Genomic DNA, 22522 nt, shown 5'->3' with positions numbered 1-22522 from the left:
AGCACACCTTTACTTGTGTGGCAATAATTGTACGATCTATTACAAAATAGCATATGAATCAAAACTGCCTTGAAGAACTTTCAAATCTATCATTTATTTATTAGTAAATAATAGGTTTAATTTACATAACTGAAGACAAGAATAATGTGTTATTTTGATTTTTGCGTGAATAATATCATTAGTTAACAATTCCTAATTTTTCAAACTCTGAAAATACATAAGTATATCCAAATGGAGTATTGAAGTTCATGTTGAAATTTAATTAAAACTACGTTAATATTGACACAACAGTATAATAATTACTTAACAAAGCCACAAGACAATTCACTTTAAACGCGTAATTTCTCAGCGCAAATATTTTCCTTAAAAATCCCGTAATTCCCGCAAGATACACGGTTCGGCGTTAAAACAACATGACGCCATTGAAAGCAAAATCAACTCCGACAGTTTCGTGACTAGTTCTTGTCTTGTCCGCTCTTGCTCTACAAATAATGCTTTGTTTATGTTCTATCTTTTAAATGGACTTTGCTGAGGCTTTGCTATCGCCCCACCTAATTTATGGTCCCGAAGATTTATAGGAAGTTAAACGTTCACAATATAAATATTGTGGTTGGCGGCATAGTGAACGACACACTTTTTCAACAGTTTCTTGGGTTTGTCGTCAAATACATTAATTTTTAAAGGAAATTCAAAATAAGTTGTCGTCATTGGCGATGGATCTTCGTTAGCGACACCCCCTATCACCATAATATAGGGCAGCAGGTGCACCCTGCCTATTAATATAACACCAAGGGGGTTGTATTGAATATTAAATAGAGCAATAAAACGTAAAATCTTTAGGGAAATTTTTTGTCCAGCTGAATTAATTCTGAAGCTGGTTATTTTTTTTTTAATTTGCTAACTAAACTTCAGGAAAACAAAACCAAAAAATGGGGGAACAATTAAAAAAATAACGAACTTCCTCGTAATTCTACACTTAATTGGCTTTGTTTAGCTTAGGGCAATTCTCGGATTCAGAAGTCCCCGCTCAACCTTCCAAGGGTCCCTAAAAGATGTTTTTACGGAAAAGTGATTTATTTCAATTAACCCTTTCCAAAAGTTTACCTTCATCCGCAATTTAGGAAACGGTTTCCATATAGTTTGATAAAAAGGTATTTTCCTATTTAAGTCCCCAAGGAAACATAACTTCCGCCCATCTGGTATTATTTAAGATGATGCAGCTTGAACCGAAAAAGCTTAATAAGGCACTAAATTATGCAAGAGGGCTGTTTTCTATAATAGGTACTCCTGGCACGTGCAAAGTTTATTTTAGGATCCCTTATTTTAATGGTAACAAATGAAACCAAGCAGAAAATGAAAATCAGACACAGAACGGGTATTTTACTAAAGTTCTGCTTTGCTAATAAAAAAAGCATTATGCAAATACAATGAACATTGGGTCGCAATTACAATGAAAGGGTTGATAGCTAAGGGGGTTAAAAATAATCGCGGTGGCACTAAAACTTGTGTTTCGGAAATTAGGAATGAAAGCGGCTGAGTAATATCCAGTCACGCAACGTTCCATGCACGCCACAAATTGGTGTGTCTGGCCGGAACGTGAAAACTAATACAAATTGCGGGGACGTGTATCGATATCGAGACGTAATTACCCCTCAGAAATAAATCGATAAATCGAAAAACAAGACCCTGAATAAATAGTTTATCGGACGATCGACACGCTAATTTGATATGCTATACTATCGCCGAATGAGACTTGATTCATAATTAAACAGGAAATTCTTCCTCAAAATGTACCTATTTATATGCATATATGTAACAGAAAATGCTCACTTCAAGTTTCCAGAACGATAATTTATAGGTATATGTTGAAGCATTATTTAAGTGGTACATGACGGAATACTATCTCAGAAATTGAACTGAATTTGCATCGTAAATGTTTCTTAGAAAACCTGAAAATTTAAAAAAAAATTGTCTTGCTGATTTATTAGGTACCGTTTCTGCACAAGTATTTGTTTTGTGAAAAATTCTAAAAATGTCTTACGCAACAATCTGAATTTCAGTTTTGGAAGATTGCAATACTGGCTTGGTAAAAATGGGTCTTTAATCTAATGCAGTGAGACTGAAGTCCATTTTGTGAAGGTTTTGGTGTTTTTCAAAGTACCTAAATTTCTTCTTTACCAATCATAAAGTAGCTATTTAACCAGTTAGCAAATTTATGCATCTTTTGGCTAAGAAAGTGAGTTACATAAAATAGAAGTTACAATAAGTAACTAACCTAACCTAGCCCATAATACTGCTTCTGAGATTGATTTGATTTGCTTGGTTGCAAAACTAATGTAAACAGATCGTTCAATTCGACTTTTGACGTCACTGTAATCTTGTATTTGATAGACTTTAGAAAAATGGGTAAAGAAACTGGAAATTTGTATCTACTAACCGCAATCCAACCAATTTCATCTATTACAAATTGATTCTAATGTTGTATTATTATAGATAGTAACAATGTACATAATGAGTTTTATTATGTCAAACACCAACTTTAAATAATGCCTGAAAACTGGGTTTTTATTTGCAGACAAAAGCAGCAAAGCTCTATTAAAAAATAAAATATTTTTATTTTCTTTGGATTTCCTAAGTATTTGGTAGTTCTGTGTTTACTAGTATTGAAAAATACTAAGAAAACTCAGAGAATTCAGAATTTCAGACACGTCATATTGAAATACATTAGGTTTATGTGTGTCTTAGTCATTTACAGTTCAGATAGCCTAAAACTGTACAATACGGTACATAGATGTCCTAAATGCTTGAATTTGGTGTTGAGAGAATTTATATCCTTTAATAAACTGCTTGTGTATGGTGGTATGGAAATCTTGTAGCAACTTAGTAAATGTAATTAAAAGTCAAACTGGTTGAGACCAGAGAGGCTCTTAAATTAATCTACGCTTGTCTGCTCTTCCGTCTTCTTCCTCAGCAGTTATCCATCCACTACAGGATGTAGGCCTCTTTCAATGTTTTCCATTTCTTTCTATCATGTGCTTCTTCCGTCCGCATTTTACTAGCTATAGTTTTTATGTCGTCGTAAGAGTATAAAATTACTCAAAACTCTACAAATTCAATTCAAACCAATATTGTTTTGGTACTAGCAGCAATCACTAATTCGGTCATATAAAAATGTTTGACAAGCAGTTTCTAGGCTTTCTAGTATAGGAGGCGTTGTGAACATTAAATCTAACCATTGGTCAAACACATAATTACATCTCATACACATAGTTATCATAGAATCATTGGGACAATCAATGTCTCATGGTCCTGTCAAACTGAGATAACTAAGTACTGATTTTTTTTCTGGTAATATCATTCCATTGCTAAATGAAATTAGAAATTGCACTCAAGTGAAACACTGAAACTTACAGATGCTCCATCCCCATATTACTCTAACCCACCGTCATTTTTCTCTTTTTTCTTAAATCCCTAATTTTTTACTTTTTATCTTAAACATTTTTACCCTCACTGTTGAGTAATTACCCTAAAAAAAAACCGTTTAATACTAAAAATGAAAGCTGATCCATCCAGTGGCTTACTTTGGGCGGTAGCGTTAATTTTTGCGAAAATTGTTGTTGAAACCGAGTAATTTGAAAAATGTGATTATTGTCATTGGGCACAGTTGTAAGCGATTAAAAGCACAAATAAATTATGCTCTTTAAAATTCTGCAAGGCTATAATCTCTCTTAATGTTCAAGCGAACTACCGGTTTATACAGCAACATAAAACGGCTTGATGACGGTTTTTTAAAAAACATAAACTACCTTTAAACATTCTTAGTGTATGCCCGCGCCATTAGCAGGAAAAACGCTAACGGTCCCTTATAATTGCAAAGGCAACATTCATAATTTGTCTTGAAGTTTCTCTGGCGTGAACAAATCGGCCAAAAATACTCATGTGGGTTCTAGAGTGGTGTTTCCTCGACAAGCTTGGTGACTGAGCTTCCGAAACTAATTATTTTTAAAAATAGCCATCCCCAAGCCGAAAGTCAATGAAAGAACCCAACAGTGGTCCCAGTGGCGTCAATACTGGAACAGATCCTGATTGTAAATCGAACGGGAAATTAATAAGCACGCCACTGGCTTAAGGTATCCACGTGTGTCTTTGAGAGCGGCAAAAGGTGCACACAATTAGGGAAGAGACGAGAGGTCTCGAGTGGTTTTCAGTGTTGATTAGCGTTTTCTCTAAAAGAGAGGAAATGAGGAGTAATGATCTGTCAGAAAAATGTCCCAAAATAGACTAAATCCTTCAATTTTTCCATTTGACTGTTGCTAATCTAACGGTACTAGTGCGTAATAAGTACGTGATAAAATAGGCCGTAATAGGTGACGATAATGTCAGGTCATTATGGCTGGTTTTTATTGCAGATTCTTTTATATTACGTACAACTTTATTACCCCATAACATTTAATAAAACAATTATGGGTGTTTTAACGGGGTTTACAAATTTTATACCTTTGCGGAACTTAATTGCAGTGTAAATCATTGTACGGTTTCAGCTCTTCATCTGTTTTATGTAGGTATGCATATTTAACGTAAAATTTAAAACATCTGTGTTTTATTCTCTTTGCGCATCTGCTTGGATATTAAAATCAGTTAAATGCTTTTTAGAAATATGGGTTTTCACTAATTAAGTGTCAAAAATTCTTTGTGCAATCTGTCAAATCCCACCATCAAAAAGTCGGTTCATTACATTTAGTAGGTATACAGGTGTGAAAGAATGAAAATTGTACAGAGGAATCTTAAAGTAAGTCAATGCTCTATACCACAGTCTAATACTCTAGACAAAGATGGGGCATAACAAGTGACATGTCTCAGTGTGCCAAAACGGATGTGACGTCATTTAACAGTTGATCACGTGACCACTTTATCAGGAGGTGTGATTAAAATCTTGTGACCAACTGTCACACATGTTCCTTACAAAGTTTGTCTTTGTTTAGGTTTAGATCATTGTTTTGCAATACTTTCTCAATACTCTTTTTATCATAAAATAGAGATTGGAGAAAACACTCCAAAAGGTATTTTTGAATTTTTGAGAGAAAATATAAAATATGCAGTGCGATACTAAAATATGTATGACATAGTAGATTTTCAAATTCAAAGCCACAGATCTCCTGACTTGAATTCTCTCGAAATTTAAAATCTAAGTAAATATTTAAAATTGCTTCTTTAAAGGAGATTAATGGATGATATTTTCGAAGTCTCATAAGAACCAAAACTTCCATCCTTTTCATTAATTTGTGATTATTTTGTTAATAAAATTAATGTAATCTAAATATGCAGTTTTCAAGTTATTTGTGCGTGCACTAACAGTTGCAAAAACATACGACATATGCTTTTAATTTCATGTTTTATTGTAGTAAAATACAAACATGTATTCAAAACCTTCAAATAAAAAAATTCAAAATTTTTTGAAAGTAATATTTTGTAAAAGAAAATTCTCGTCAATTTATCGTTTTTCGTCAATTCTACGTGGAGAAAATTAACCTTGGGGCATCACTAGATATAACTAATTAAATATGGCAGGTTCCACATGAATTAGGTATAAAAAAAATTTAAAAAGGGTTTTCGATAATAAAAATCGAACCAGTAGGGAATATAATGTGGTCAACGTTTTAGAAATCATAGAGTATAGAGTAATATAATATTACCAATAGATACGAAATGCTAAATGAAATTCGTGATGTGCTGGTGAAAGGATAAATGACACAGGCTACATACAAAATACAACAATAATTAGTCGAGCTTCTATATATTCAACATTCTCTTACATGTTCCATACACTTATTTTAACTATGTAAAAACTAACTTTAACTTGTGCAGAATATTCAGAGGGTATCAAATTTATGGCAATAAGTAAGGGTCTTCCAAAAATAACCAGAACCTTGAGCCAGACATCACCTTTTATACTTTCTTCTTCTATGCTTAATTCACTGGAAAAGCTTGTAGGTAGGGTACATCAGCAAAATTTGACAAATTTTTCACCAAAATGAATGTCAATATCTCTATCAATCAGGGAAATAAGAACAGAGAAATCTGGATGATTTAAATAAGCTACTCTCCAAGGCCCATCGAAGATATGAAGACTGCTACAGATTCTGTTTCAACAGACAGAAAACAAACAGTAAATTAATAAGAACTAGTCTAAATAACAGGACAATAATAGTTTCTTCAGGAAAACTACCTCAAAGACAGCAGTGAGGAGGGAATAACTCAAGCAGGTCGCAACAAATCCTATAGGTCCAACTGCCGAAACTGTAATATGTACAAACCGAAGACAGAAAAGTTAATACAGGATGTCCACACAAAAAACTACACGTAGATATCATAATCAAGTGTATATCATACATATCTACAATATTGGTCATTGTTGAATTTGAAACATGGAAACCATCACGTTTTGTTAACTCTCTTCCTGATACAATCCCTGAGTGATCCACTGCAATAAAAATTAGTTTCGTCCGTAAATTAAGATACATTTTAAATCAATTTGTACTTAGCGGACGGTATGTACTTTGTCTTTTTTCTTAGGAGGTACCAAGTGTTCTGGCAACTGTAAGGGTATATCTCCTCCCTTGAGTTTCACATTAATTAAATGCATTCCAAGTGCAAACTCGTCTCTATCCAGAAAGCCATCTCTGTCGACATCTGAGAGTTTCCATATTTTTGCCAATACCGAATTTGGTAGTTTGGATTTCATAAATTCCGCCTGAAAACTCGCTAAAGGAAAAACTATTCCAAAACTTCCTTAAAGGATACCTTAACAGCCGCTCCAGACAATTTCTCATCAACCGGACCGAGGCTTTCAAACAGGGCATCGTATGACGACCGTTCCTTGTTGACTATCCACTCCGGTTCCCCAAAGCCGGCGTTGCAACCCTCGCCGCATTTATATCCGAAAGGGGTCAGTTTGTCCTCCACGTTTTCAAATGCTCCACCACGTACCTGGGGAATGCAGTGAGGGCGGCTTAAATATTCGATGATTTATTAATGGGCAGCCCCAGAATGCGGTCAGTGAAATACTTAAACAGAGTTAATCTCGGAATGTGCAGTAGGGAACGTGAAAACCCGGAGAAATATTTACGTTTTAAGTTGCAAAGAATTTCATTTTGTAATTTTAACAAAATTAAGTCGAATTTAATTCGGCCAGTTAATAATTCCATTCCCCTAAAAATAAGATCAAAAGGAAGTTTGCTATAATGTTTTAATTAAGTTTCTTTTAGGGACAAAATATTATACGCAGGCACTATTGAGGTCACTTGATATAGAAAAGCGTCTATTAAAACAGATCACCATAAGATATTGCAAAACTTTGGTTATAGTAAATACCTAGCCTTTGTTCCTCCGTTAATTCTTGGCTTCATTAGAAGTACGGGGAGCAAACCTGTGGCTCAATAATAATGTCAAAAACAAATTCAGGATGACCATTGTAAAAAATCATCGAGTTCCATTAACAGACCATTATTATTAATAGTAGCACGCCACTGTGCAACCCACGTCGATTTTAATTTCCGATTTAGAAACACTTGAATACCGTGCAGATTTGAGGGGCCCCTCAAGCGTAACGACGTGGAAATATTAACAAACGCAATTAATATTCTCTTGTCGTCGCCGAAACGCTATTGTTGCACTTGAACTTAATGAACACTTACCTCCAGGAAACTTGGCGGACTAGTGTCGTGGGGGACCATCGCCATCAATTTGGCAATATCTTCCGCAAGCATTTGGTCCACCTCTTCAAGCAGTTTGGGTTTATGCGAGTGAAACTTGCTAGAATTTTTGAACAGGAGATATCCAGCAGCAAAAACTTGTTACACTTACCTGAAATCGTATTTGCTGAGAGCCTCCTGCATTCTGCTTATATCGGGAAAGTCACTGGCAGATATTTGTTGTTCTTTCTGAATTTTTTCGTACACGTTCTCCAAGTTTTTAATCAAATCTTTTTTTTTACTATCTTTGCCAAAAACTGGCATTTCCTTCTTCAGCTCGGATATTACCAGGGCGTGCACCTTTGCCAACCTACTTCTCTTAATCAAATCGTTCAGTTTCCGCAAAGCGGAATTCTTTGGTAGGCTTTGAAAGTCCCTGAACAAATCCTGCGTTTCGTCCTCGAACAATTTCCTGTTCATGTCAAATCTGAAAATTTGGATTAATTAAATGTCGAAGGGGCGTTGCGGGCATCAATCATTTATTCGTTTCGAATTTAGCAGTAAAATAATTAATGCCGGTTAAAGGTTAGTAAAAAATCGATACCTTAATGGCTCGTCCCAAAATGAGCCTATAAACACTCGGACAACTTCTGGGGTTTGTAATACTTTGCCCAGAGACCACATTAACGCACCGTATACTCGCATCAGTTGTTGTTGATCAATCATATCAGCCTGAAACATGTATTACATAATTGTTTCAAATATGACTTACATTTGTTTAAATTTTATAATCATAGTATATTCGAGACTTCAAAACCTAAGAATTCCACCATCCAAGCTTTTGTGGTTTTTCCAAATGGAAACGAAATAGTCTACGAGGATATATCAAAAAGCATTGTGGCAATTATCTGGATACGACTGTGAATCCAGTTCCATTTCGAATACAAAAACAGCTTAAGCGATTTCAACAGACTAACTCCACCGTAAAAATCATACCTTGTTAAGTATAATGCGGATCTTATCGTCGTGGCCCCGGAGCGCTTCAATGGAGCGCCGGAACTCGTCGGAAATATCCAGCTTGTGGGCATCAAAGAGTAAAATAATCCGGTCGACCCTCTCGGCGAACCATTCGAGGACACCGGTAAAGTCGTAGCCCCGGTCTATTCGCTGTTTTTCGCCTGAAAACCATTCCCGAAAAGTCACTACTGTCATAAATCCGGGAGCCGTTTTAGCGCCTTTGTCTGTCGGCACTTTAATGGTCTCCCCCGCGCAAATTCATAAAGAACTTTCAAGAAAACTATTTCCATGTACTGGCAACTATGCCTTTGACTTAGCAAGTTTAATGTTAATTATTTCTCGTAGAATAGCGGGGCTTCTCAACATTTTTGGGTGTTGGCTTAGTGCCACATTTTTTATGACAAAATTTAATTAGACGATGCAGTTAAAGGACGATGATGTATAATATATTTTCAAAATAAAAAAAAATTGTAACAAGTTTAATGAAGTTAAAGTTACTATGCTTTTGGCTGAACAAACTACATAGTAATACCTGCCAAAATTCCTGGAGTATCAATTATAGTCATTCCTTTCAATACTGGAGACTTGACCATCGAACACTGAAATCGATTTAGGAAAGCATTCCCAAAAGCTGCAAGCGGTCTAAACTGTTTCTTCGGATCAACAACTAAAGCGTTTCCGGGAATAACTCCATCCTTTTCACCTTAAAACACGGAAAACCTTAAAGTCCGTTGGCAACTAAATAAAAATCGCCTATATTCACCATACATTACCGCAATAAATTTGTCTGTGGTAGGTTCCGGCCCTATTCGCATGCCAGGAAAGTCCCTTTCCAGCAGATATCTTATGAAAGTGGTTTTTCCGGTGGAGTATTGTCCAACCTGAAAAGGGAAAGATAAATGGGTCGAATTAAAGCGGCAGGCGCGTATAATCTCTGCAGGTGCTTTACCGAAACTTTTCTGGATGTATAAAACATTATTTTTCGTGCCGAAAACTGTTTATAAACTGCTTACCAAAAGAATGAGTGGTTGAGCATCGAAATCCGCATCGCTTAAAGGAGGCGAATGAAACTCGTTGAACAGGTAATGCTGTTCTAAGGGGAGCAACTTAGTCTTGTAGATATTCTTCAAACCTTCCACCACATTTCCGTATACTTCAGGATGAATATCTGGCATTTTGTTAAGCCAACTAAACATAATTATTATCAGTCATGAATTTTTATATGCAAAAAAAGTCATTTTGACTAATGACGTTTTCCTGACACAAGTCATTTTATGACTGGTAGTTTTGTGCCCGTATATAGTATAACTAAAATTCAAAATAATTTCATGAATCTGAAAAATGAAATGCAACACTCAACAGTCAAAGTAAAGTAAGTATAACGAAAGAACTAAGATATCTTTTTGATATAATAAAGTTGTAACAATGATATATTTAAATATCTCGTCCCATAGAAAGCGTGACCAAACCTAACTAATTGTTGGCAAGGGTTATTAAGTAGAGGTGTTGTCTAATCAATTTGGTATACAATTTTAAAACCAACACTTATCTGACCCGCAAGACAACAATATTTAAATCTGATTGATAGCTTGAACTTATTATTAAACGATTTTCTCGCCGTACAGCCATAGCCATTAATTATTTTTCAATTATAATCCGACAGCGTTTAAGTAAAATGTTAATTGGAAATTACGAAATTTTAGTGTTAAAGCCATAACGTTTAATCTGGGCGGGTAATCTTCGTCTTCATAATTTATGCCCGTAAAAATCAACGGTGAGAACTCTGTTTTCCTATTATACCATGGCAGGTAATAAATCTGAAAATCTTCTTCTGTACCGATGAGGAAAGCGGTAAAGAATTGTTGATTTTTTAGCTCTTCGCTGGCATGAACCTTTGAGAGAACGAAAAAAATATAGATTAACGACCGTACCTGGTCGCTGATGTGAAATTAAATTCTTAAGCCGCATTAACGGAGATTCTTTATGACAGGTTCATTTCTTTCTTTGGACACTGAAATTATTCTTCATAAATGCAAAATTTGTTGTGACAACGTCGTCGATAACCGCAATTATTTATTCGTATTTTAGTGAACGGCGGTTGGTCTGCTTGGGGACCTTGGATTGAATGCAGATGTCCTGGCGATGTCTTGGCCACCGGGAAAATGAGCACCAGAGTATGCAACAATCCCTCACCGAGTAATGGAGGACAGACGTGTCATGGTTCTGCAGTCAAACGTACAAAAGATTGTGTACTTTGCCCACAAGGTAATGTAGTAGTTATTTGTAGGCTACATTAAGCTAACTGGCTTAGTTACTAAATATCCCTTCCGCATTAAGAGCTTTGGAGTTTTTATTAAAATTCAATGAATTATCTTAAAGCACAATTTATCAAAGAGGAACTATAATTTAAGTGTGATACACTAAGTAAGCAATATTGATTGCCCTGGAAATTTATAGCCTCCATTTTAAGACCCATCCTACTAGTTTATCATAATTTGAAGAAACCCACTTCGGGGGGTATGGCGTGACCGAGCGATTAGATAAAAATTGGTTCTAAACGCCTTAATAGCATTTAGAAACTCCCAGGCTCTTTTGTCGGGCAATTAAAAAAACTAATCGTAAATCAACAATCTGCTTTTAATGTTTGTTGTCCACTGCTTACGTAGAAGAGTTGGTTCTGGATACCGCCTACGACTATGATTATAACAATGGTAAGATTGTGTGTGGTTTTGCATTGGGTTTTAACACGAATACACACTAATTCAGGTAAACGTTTGCAGTTTGGCAATTACAGTCTGCTTCGTTCAAGCAAGTTTTAGGTTTGCCAATCTGTAATTGCCAAACTGTTTCTAACAGATAACGTTTGAAAGTAAATCTGTGTCAATGTGCCAATTACTGTATTTAATTTAATACAGGATTTTTAAATTTGCGTTTGTTTTTGGTCCAGGAGTGCTTTCAATATTGTAGCTGTTTTTCTCAGCTTATTTTTACTTAATAATTAAAATAATTAATGTTTTACGTATCACTTATAAAGTACAAGTGTAGGTACTATATTTAGGCACAGATTTATGTCATAACGTTATACTGATTTTTTTTATTGACAGTCTACCAACACTTTTCACTACACATAACACCAGGTAAATATGTTTAGTAGATTTCTAAGTATTTGTAGGTTGTGTTGATTTAATTTGCTCTATAAAGTAACCTAGTAGAACTGCTTGAAAATCATCATCTATTGCTTGATAACTTGAACAGCAATTTAAATGAATAGCTATTGTACTAAACTGATAGCTGCTAATTTTTGTACTTGGTTTCATAGGAATTATATTGACATATTTGGCAAATCGTGTAAAAACAATCAAAATGTTTGAAGCATTTAAAATCACAGTAGTAAAACTATCATTGCTGATGTATGTTCATTGCCATATGTAAATGAATATTCAAAACTTCACTGCAGTTCCAACTTATAAACGAAATGTATTACTGTTCGGCTTTGCTTTTCCCATAAAGCTGCCAACTTAAACATAGTCAATAATAAACACTAAGTAAAGATAATTACAAAGTATAAGAGAGTTAGAAATTTTAGTATTTTCAGGAAATAAAAAGTACCTCACATCACTAGCTCACTAATAACAGTTTTCTTGTTAATAACATAACAGTTGTAACGTTGTCTGATGGAGATAACTGAGTGCTTGTTTCAATTTCCAAACCTTCCAATAAACACATCGTCGGGTTACAAGCAAAAGCCACTAAGTAATTTTTTTTCAAATTTTAGATACTTATGCCATCAGGTCACATTTCCAGCAACCTCATTACAGCAAAATCCACTAAGTCATTCAAGAAATTCTTAGTGTTTCTATTATATTTCAAGACATTTAGATGCATATACAAATTGAAAATTTTGCTTGCAACCCGACGGCATATTTCAAATTTTAAATGTAGAGCAAATACTTTAAGGAGTTTTTTTTGTATTCTTTAGTTGAACCATCACACTGGTCTGCTTGGTCTGAATGGTCTGAGTGTAGTGAAGATTGCATCAAAACGAGAAAGAGACAGTGCATTCCTGGAACAGGAGGCACAAAGAAGAGCTGTTCTGGAAAGGATATCCAAAGTAACGCGTGTTCATCCGGTATGTGCCGTTCTACAGAGTTTACTAGGATTACTGAAGGTAAGTAATTGATAATTGAATTTCAAGTGGGTTTCAAAAATATCCGAAAAAGTCATTCAACATTAAAATACCCTCTGTTTATCACTTTCGTTTGTTTATATAGCCGACGGCCGTGATTTCAAAGTTGGCATCAGTCATCTCAAATTTATTTACTATTCGTTAAATCCATCTCTAAAAATGGCCTTAGCGCTGGGAAAAATGCAGCCGGTGTTTGTCGGTACAATTAAATCTAGCGGCGCGTAGGCGCTAAACTAAATACAAATTAAACAGAGTTATTGGCACGGAACGGAATACACTTTAGAGCAGCGTTTCGACAATGAAACGCCATCAGGCCCATTCGAAATTTAAATGAAGCCCAACTGGAAAAACGTTACTTTGCTTTTTGATTTTTTTTTGTCCCTCAATAACACTATCAACCCAGGTATATTACAAGAGAATAGTAGAAATTACCCGCACAATCCAGGACAAAAATTATTCAATCTGCCAGTACAGTTATTTTAGGTATCCTCTACTTCAGTAATAAAGTGTTCTTTTTTCATTATTTGAAATAACCCATGTAGAAGCCTGAAACGTCGTTTCCCTGTTAGCACGCCAAGAAATCCCCTACAGGGTGAAAAACTGGTTATGAATAAAGGATTTTGATGTAGTGGAAAAAACACACCGAGCCGGTAACGGGAATTTAACAGCGGTTTTGTTGCAGTGGCGGTCGAATATTTACGATAAGTGGTTACATGTCGACGAGGCAAAAATGCATTTATCATTTCCCGTGTTGTGTGTACACGCGTTGATATTTTTTACCGCCTCTTGTTGCATCAAACACTGTGACATTTAGTTTGCCGCTTGACAAAGGTCCGACAAACAGTAATCAAGGCAAGTCACGGATACCATAATAGATCTATTGTCTCCAAAAGGGCATAAAGAAAACCAAAGCCAACAAATCCAATACTGGGAGGCAGGATTGGCACATAAAACAATGCAGTATTTATCGGAAAACGCTATTAGTCGTAATTCTTATGGCGAATAAATCAAAAGGGGATTTGTCACAGCAGGACAAGGCTGACCGAAAAAATTCGCCGCTTCGGAGATGTTTCGTATGAAATATGAACAATATAGCATGGCCAAAGCTGAATTTTATATTGAGGTTTACCATATTGAATCTTGATAACGTAACAATTGAAATAAATTACTTTAGCTGGATTTACAGTGAAACCAAAATGTTTGGGATAAAGAGTTTTTAGGTCACAGTATAATTAAAAGACTTTAATCGTGGCAGTATACATTAAGTTGGGATCGTTGGGGTCCTCTAGGTCGATAGGTCGTACCGTGAGCTCGACGGGGTGCAAACGTGAAATCCGTGAGATATTCCCGGCATTTACACTATTTGCACATTTATGAAAATTATTGTCGACCCCGTGGCGACTATTTTTAGTAGAGATCAGAAAACGTTTGCTATTGTTGGAAAGAACAACGTTTGCGTGCTTACATTGTGTCATCCACAATTTATGGCTCGAATAACAGGAAATCGAAGTTTTCAATATTAGCAGAATATCCGTAAAGAAAAAACCGAATTATAAATTGATCAAAAGAGAAAATAATTCATTGCTCGAATAATCTTTTCTGTATTCTAGCTGAAGACTTTTCAGAAGAATTATTTTGTGGATTGTTCAATGATACACAACTTATGTATGTTCTCTCGTTTACTAATTTAATTAACATGACAATTGGTTTTGATGACAAGTTTTGTTTTTAAGTATGGCAGTCATTTAATAACACTAAATACGATGATGTAATATCTAACAATACATTCATAGATTGTTTCTGTCTGGTTGAAAACGTAACCTTTAAAACACAACTTAATTAACTGTCTCAACCAACAAATTTAACTATTTCGATTCCATTTATTACATTTTTAGCACATAGCTTACGTATTTAAAACATCGAACAAACCTAGAGTTTATTAAAAGTTACAATTTTCAATTATTTGACTTTAATCATGATTCTTGTAAACTGCAAAACTAATCCAATAATCATCAAATAGACAATATTTGTGGTTGCTTTATTAAAACTTGACTCGTGCAAAGACTCACGTAGGATGCATTAGATTTTTGTTTTAATTTTATCAAAAAACCTTTCAATCAGCTATTGGCAAAGATTTAGAATTTTTGAAAATGTATCTCAAAAGTTTATTTATGACTAAAATCAAAGTTTCTTTAATAAGTTTGGTTCAATTCTTAACGTTTTCAATTGGGATATTAAAGAACAGTGACAATAGCAATGTGGATCAATCATCATCAACAGTTCCACAAACTTAAGACAGTTGTTCCCTAATGCCTAATTTAAACAATTGGCAACAAGCAATAGTTTGTTCTTATTTTAATTACAGTAGTAATGACGCCTATTCTTTAACGGTGGTTTCGAGTATTGGCAAAATTTTAGAAAATCACTTTTGATCACACGGTTCTTGACATTTTTCTCTTTCCATTTTCACTAAAAATCGGCCCAAAAACCTGGATTCTGTGCACATTAGTCAATTTATCTGCCTCTTCATTAGCTTCATTTATAGAATGACCTGGTATGCATTTTATTTTAATATCCTAATATTTTATTGTCTATTTATCTGTTTCTTTTGTTCAATAATCGATCGCCAGTCTCTATCCGTATCTGTAAGTTGTCTTCTTCCTCCAAATTGAACTTTTTGGTTATAATCGTCTACAAGTGCATGCAGAACTTGTTTTGTATGCTTAGGGATTTTTTTATAACTTTATGAATTGAATTAACATTGTTAAATGGGTCACTTTAGAAGTTTCTAAGGTAAAATATAAATACATTTCATAGGGGTTTTGTTTAGCCAACAATATTCAGCATTTTGAATACCTATTGCAAAACAAAATTTACTTTTCTAAAGTCTATTCATCAATGTGCTACAAACAGATTTGATGATTTTGAAAACTTGAGATATAACACAAATTGAATTGGCAAATAAACAGAACAAAAATTGAGTAACGAATATCAAAAAAACATCTTGCGTACATTTTCCAATCCAAAAGGTAAGCAATCCAGATCAAGTTCTAATAAAGTATTAATAACGCTCTTGCCGAGCCTACGCTTTAACAGAGATTTCTCTCCGTTTCTTTTTGAACGAATATTAAAACTCGAAAATAAAAATTCTCAATTCCGGCCTCAATCCCTCGGGATTAGACGTGCGGTTATGATTAAACTTTCTTTAATCTCTGCGTCAAACATCGCCGATGAATGAATGAATATCTAATAAATTGGGGCTTTAACCGTCTGATCCGGACAATATTAATTTTTGGTTTGGTTTCCGCACATAGGGATACTTAATATAAAAAATGTCAGTGGATTTTGAAGCCGTATTATTTAAAAAATTCCGTGAGCTTCTGCTGAAAGTTATTGCAGAAATCCTATATGGGGTGTTAAAATGGAGCACGTCTTTGATAATAGGGGTGACGTGACGCTTGTGTGCAAACACGTGATTTCCACTGACACCCTCCTTGTTATAGTGGCTTATAATCTTTTGGTAAACAAATCTGTTGAACGCACGTGGGGCTCAACTTCCAAATAGAATTTCCTTATTCTTATTGTGTTACATGGAATTCTAGAAGGAGTAGACTCGTAGATGTGTAAGAAATAATGCAAATTGTTTTGATAATTTAATTTATGTTAGGGGACTATTTGAACCGTCATTAAACAAACATTATCCACTTTATTGTGACATGTTAATTTATGATCTGCCGCACATTCGGGACCAGGACTGGGCAACGAATGCTAATATATTTATCCGGTATGTATTTATAGAAAGGTGTTAACATGTCTTCAAGTCTGATATTCTAATAGCCTGAGGATATTACGGATTTCTGCGTATACAGATTTGAATTTATGACGTTTTTAACTCGGACTTACTCGGAAGTCGACAATATATTAACTCTGTAAAACATTATTTTCTTTACTGTCTGCTAAGTTTTCTCTGTTGGATATATTGATTGCAAAGTACCAAATGAATGGCTTTCAATAGGGGGAGTAACGTTGCGGAGTTACTCGACTATTACTAATAAATATCCAGTCATTATTCTCTTCTTTCACTAAATTTATCTTTGGCTTTTGGGCTTTCTACAAACACCCATAAACGAGAAATGCCATTTTCTTCAGAAAGTGCAAGTTTGGATTTGTTCATTTTTACTGTCAAAGAATGTTTGAAGTTGGAATAGAGAAAGTATTGCCCACAGTACTTAATAATTTAGTAGAATTATTGGAAAGTTGTCTGGCTATTTTTCTCTAAACCTAAAGAAAAATATAAAGTAGTCTAGAATGTTCCTGAGTTAATGATTTTTATCGATGACTCAGTATCATAACTTATTTGTTTAATTTTTTTTTAGTAATGTGAATAATTGAAGTGAATTACTTCTTTTAAAACTTTATCAAACAGATACATGCACACATGCCCATAGTTTTAAAATATTAATACAGAATTATGTGCAGAAAAATGGGTTTCTATCTTATTGCCGTTTAGTATCAGACTTTTCTAGGTCTAAGCAATATGACTAACATTTATTAAATTTTTTTTATTTTCTTTCTCTTTTTCTAAATCTGTGAAAGCAATACAGCAGTTGTGTTAGAATTGTTATGATTTAAGGACAAGAACTATAAAATGTGATCCAGCAAAAATAGCTAGAATAATCAACTAGTGAAAGGTTGTGAAACAGAATAGTTAAAAAAAATTTCAATTTCACTAAACAATCAAAAAGTGTCAAAATAATATTTAAACATAAAAGTTTTTAGCTATCTAAAATCTTGCTAACAATATACTTAGTTCACTCGGTATATCAAGAAACTGAAGTGATTAAGTGATCAGTGGAGGTTAAAATCAAACAATATAAAAGAAAACCTGAATATTTTTGATCATAACAAAGGTTATTTCTTCATTACTAAAGTTAAATTAGAGAATGGACAACTTTATACGCCATAGATTTAAAGTAGTAATCTTATGAAAGATGAAAAAATAGAATCAAAATTTTGGGAGAAATTAAACCAAGTTATTTCTATCAGTCTTGTTCAATTATCTTTTTGATATTATTAGTCTTATGAGAATGCTACAATATTCTGTGTTTTGTTTGTTATTAACTGCAGCAATCAACATTCTTTCCAAATTGGTAATGGTGTCAATTACCTACCTTTCCTTTCAAGTAAAAACCGTAATTTGGTTGGCAATTTACTTATTATTCGGTACTAGTTGAAAGTCACTGTGAAAATGTAACTTCGTTCTTTCTCCTGCAAAAGAACGGGTATTTTTTTAGTTAACAAGATTGAAAATTACAGAGTGGAAGACGTAAAGATTCTCGTTAAATTTTAAACTGAAGCGAGGCGACGATTGCCACCTGAAGAGCACCTCGTTATATAAGGAAGTGCCATTCGAGTATGCTTTAAACACGAAGCGTTCCAATTTTACCCCATCTAAAAACGGTTTAATAACCGTCGTTCTGATGTCAATAAGACCGCGACTGACCAACAAGAACGTTCAGAGCGTGGGCTTGTACAAGTAGTACTTTTAAAAATGTAGTGCCGCCTTGGCCGCGGCAACTATTAGGAGAAATTATAAAACTCCCACCGTTATAGAATTATGGTTTTTAAATGATAATAAGACCGAAGGTGTGTACTACTTCTTCGTAATAGTGCTGTTGTAATATAGTGTCCTATACGGTTTTGCCGCTCCACTGCTAGATTAATACTCGAGCAGTCGGTTCTTATCATATTAGTTATCTAGTTTAAGTCATTTGTATGCGGTCACCTTTAGGTGCTTAAATACAGCGGCGGAACTCGATAATATGGACCATTGAATTTTAAATCAGATTTAAACTAGAATGAACTGACATACCTAAGAGTTTTGTGTTTGTAATAAATTTTCTTATTAGTCTATCTATGATTATACGTCACTTGTTCCAGTTTAGAGAAAAATTACCAAAACAAGGGCGAGATGGTTCCATTAAGATTATTTTATTTGAAATCTCTTTTACTATAACAATCAAGAGCATTTCCAGACTTGCAACTCCCTGATTCTGTAGTTTTGGTACAATGATATGAACCTTTTAGTCTAATACGCATAATATTTTCTAAGCTTCCATTCAAAGTGCAGTTATTTAGGCCAGTAATTCTAAAAAACAATCACATTGAAAGCAGCATTTCCTTAAATTCACAAAAGTACAAACAGATGTTTCTCAACGTCAAACTTGATAATGTGAGGAGGCATTTCTGTGCGAAACCACAGTCAAGAGAATCTCAACTTGACTAACACAATATGATTTTACATCCAAGAATAGCAAGTGAAAATTACAGCAAAAAAAATCTGAGAAAAATGTGTTTCGTAATAGAAGATACAATCCTTATAATTTATTTTCGAAATCGTGCGAATAGAGCCCTAATGTTGCTCGGTTTCGCTGAGGCTTTTATGCTCCGAGAAGAAAGCGCCGAGACAGATATTTATTCCTTTTATAAGAGCGTGTATTCGCTTATACGGAATATAAGTATTCACCCTTGTCCCCCTTATGGAAATGTCTCTGTGAGCTCTTTCAACCCTCGGCGTGACAAAGGCGATCCAACCACGGGGGAGCATTATTTAAATCTTAACGAAATTCTTTCGTCAACGACTGCAAGGAGACTTAGTATGTGCGGACAGAATTGTTGAGAGAATCATTGTAACGCACGGCAGAATTGCGATGACAAATTTGGAAATTAATAAAGAGGGATCAACTGTAGACAAACATTCGCCTACGGCGTATTTGCACAAACCCCCATCGGTCATAACTCCGGATTATCTTCGACATTTTGGCCGCTGCTGGTTATGACGCCTAGAAAGGCCAATATTTACAGACTGTCAGGATTAGCGCCTCCGGGATTCATTAATTGTTTCACCAGTGATAAAATTCTAATAATGCAAGCCCAATACGCGATTGGCTTTCTATTAACTCGCATCCACCCTCGTGACTGTAAGGTAATTTACTATACTATTAAACTATCGACAAGCTAGTCAAATTGCTACATTACCGAGGCGTATTCAATGGCACCGCACCGTAATGCGAATACGACGTGGGTAATGGGCTTAAACGCATTGTTACCATCCCCAGCTACACGAAAATCCCAAAGAGCCCCTCCGAGAGATAACCTAATACTGCACCCCTGCCAATTGCTTCACGATCTGCTAATTCCAAAAATTGAATTGCCTGTTGCAGAGGAGATAACTAGGTGATAGTGACATTTTTTTTTTAATTCTAGACCTTGCTGACTATAATTCAGTAAATGTTTACGTCGTACTAGTGCATGGTCAAATATTACTAGCATGGATACCGTATTACTATTATATTTAGAAAGTTGTGTAAATTACGGTATTGTCTAAAAAATTACATGTTTTTTTTTGTGAAATGGTGGTTGACTATACCTGAACCTAATGATATACGATAATGAAACCTAATTTCTCTGTCTGACAGGTTAATATCATCTGCATATAATAAGGTTTTACACTTACTCCAGAAAGACGAAAAAACCATCAAACCAACATAAATTAGATACAATGCAGGATTGAAGATTTTGACAGACAAAACACTTTTGATAATAAGTTGTATTCATTGCAGATAATGCTGCAATACGAATTACTGTTTCAGAGTTTTGCTAGAAGTCTGAAAGGGTTAAGCCCAGCCTCTTATAATTAACATTACTAGACATATTATATAAAAATGTATATAATATGACAGTATTTCAATGATCTGCATTTACAAAATAAGTACAAATATTTCTATAATTTTTGTACTAACTACTTTTAGAGAGACATTTAACATATTAAATTGCTACATAGGGATAATCAGAATGTTGTCAAAAATTGAAAATTAATTTCCTAAATAGTTTATCAGTTACAGTAGACTAAATTCAAATTGTAACGGCTGGTTTGCAACTAGCTAATTAATCCAACATCATTTACATTTATACTATTTATTTCTGTTGGGGAAATAAGCATAATATTTTATACTCCCAGTCAGTGATATTGGTGATTATAATTAAATGAATGAAAGTTTCGATTCCAATTGAATTGTATTTTGATGAAAATTGATGTACCTACTTTTATTTTCCAAGCTGTTTACTGTTGTTTACTTTGTTTTTTTGCGTGGTGCTCTCTTATGTCTTTTAGTTTGTTTGTTCGTATTGTTTGTGAAGTTGTGGTTACTTACACAAGGTAGTGATCGGTTTTGTCATGAATTGAAGCACATAAGAGTATTCATTTATATTCATTCAGCTTCATGATTCTTTCAGATAATATACAATTTTGCTGTTTTTTGTGTATTATTAATATAGACACACATTGTGCCGATGGGTCGTAGCTTCCTCAAGTTTCAAGTTTTTTTTGTTTCAACAACCCTGTATATTACTGTTTTTATGTGTTTAAATCTGTCCCCATTCAAACGCTACAATCCTCCTCCTTTATCCGAGATTAGCAAGTCTCTAACAACATCCACACTTTAGCCAGGAAATAAGGAGCAAAGGAAAAAAAGATATTGCAAAGAGATCTGCAATATGTGGGCTATGTGATGAAGGGAGAGAAATATGTATTGTTACAGAATATTATGCAGGGCAATTACAAAGAAAACGAAAGAGGAGGAGAAAACTTGAGAAAATGTAGTTCCATTAAGTTGTGTAGAGCTGCAGCATCAAAAGTGAAAATAGCCATGATAATGAACTTCTTAGGTTATATAGTACCTACTTGACGAAGAACCGTTTGTCAGCATTACGCACTGCCATAACAATCCGATGTAAAAAACTCATAATTGTTTATTTTTTTTAAAGGGTGTATGTCCTGTTCATTCATTCAATGAGATGGAAGTAAGTCTCTTTATTTTAAGACTTCTAAAACACAGTTTGGGAGACTGGGTATTGTTTATGGCTGATGGGAACCACAAATTGTTTTAAATGTGAATGACCAAACGATTCCCAGCTCTGGTAGCGCAATTTTTGGAAAATTGGTTTGGCAATAGCCTAAACTCGAAACTACATTGTAAAATATAGTAATAAAAGAACTTAATTCCTCATTTTATTTAATAAACTTTTTGAATACTATACTCACTAAAAATCTTGCATTACTTACTGCTTTACTACGCTCAAGATGTTTTACCTCCTGGAAAAAGTTGTAGTTTGTAGATTAGATCTTCTTCTAAAATCTTTTCTTGACTGTGTTTTTTTGGTTAAAAACTTCAATCTCTTCTCACTTGACATCGTTTAGTTACAAACAAGTAAGAAAAGTAAAAAACAGTTAATATTTTATAGTAGAGTGTTGGCAAACATTTGTTAAAAATTCAACGACAATGTCCTAGAATCCGTGCTTAGTGTAGTGTCCGTAAGACGTTTACCAAAAAGCCACGTTTAAAGCCCATTTATTCTTATTTTCTCGCCATGTCGCCGGGACAGATTACAAGCTTATTTTTCGAGAGAGCGTTCGAAAGAGACAAATAGCTGGACGTGTTTGTCTTTCCAACGTAAAATTTACGAGAAAAAGGTCCGCGGCTTGATTGTGTGAGATTTTATAAAGTCAAGAGTCTATGGATGCAAATGATTCGTCGCTTTTCTTCGAAACCGTTTTAACATTTCACGA

General features: G+C 34.5%; 2 protein-coding genes across 5 annotated transcripts in view; one reads left to right on the top strand and one right to left on the bottom strand.

Annotated features, from left to right (window-relative positions):
* The window catches only part of unc-5 (netrin receptor unc-5), a 137861-nt gene that overhangs the window by 105001 nt on the left and 10338 nt on the right, over positions 1 to 22522 (top strand). For 2 of the 3 annotated variants that reach the window (XM_081977066.1, XM_081977065.1), the window contains 3 exons: positions 10797 to 10973; positions 11375 to 11419; positions 12688 to 12876. In XM_081977066.1, the coding sequence (XP_081833192.1) occupies positions 10797 to 10973; positions 11375 to 11419; positions 12688 to 12876 (411 nt within the window). The remainder of the gene's footprint in view (positions 1 to 10796; positions 10974 to 11374; positions 11420 to 12687; positions 12877 to 22522) is intronic. The other variant, XM_081977067.1, reaches the window with a different exon arrangement.
* On the bottom strand, positions 6364 to 9963 carry LOC145727488 (EH domain-containing protein 3-like). Of its 2 annotated transcripts, none has more exons than XM_081977071.1 (10): positions 9722 to 9963; positions 9472 to 9589; positions 9241 to 9411; positions 8688 to 8869; positions 8296 to 8423; positions 7864 to 8178; positions 7695 to 7812; positions 6802 to 6987; positions 6539 to 6751; positions 6364 to 6481 (listed from the first exon to the last, which is right to left on the bottom strand). In XM_081977071.1, the coding sequence occupies exons 1-9, from the start codon at positions 9902 to 9904 to the stop codon at positions 6539 to 6541; spliced, it is 1614 nt and encodes a 537-aa protein (XP_081833197.1). In that variant the 5' UTR covers positions 9905 to 9963; the 3' UTR covers positions 6364 to 6481. The 2 variants fall into 2 exon arrangements, with proteins under 2 accessions (XP_081833197.1, XP_081833196.1); XM_081977070.1 differs by having other exon boundaries at positions 6557 to 6751.

The sequence above is a fragment of the Ips typographus genome, linkage group LG4, assembly GCF_016097725.1.
Source record: "Ips typographus isolate SLU linkage group LG4, UJ_Ityp_2.0, whole genome shotgun sequence".
Classification (NCBI taxonomy): domain Eukaryota; kingdom Metazoa; phylum Arthropoda; class Insecta; order Coleoptera; family Curculionidae; genus Ips; species Ips typographus.
This window is presented reverse-complemented; position numbering and strand designations above follow the sequence as displayed.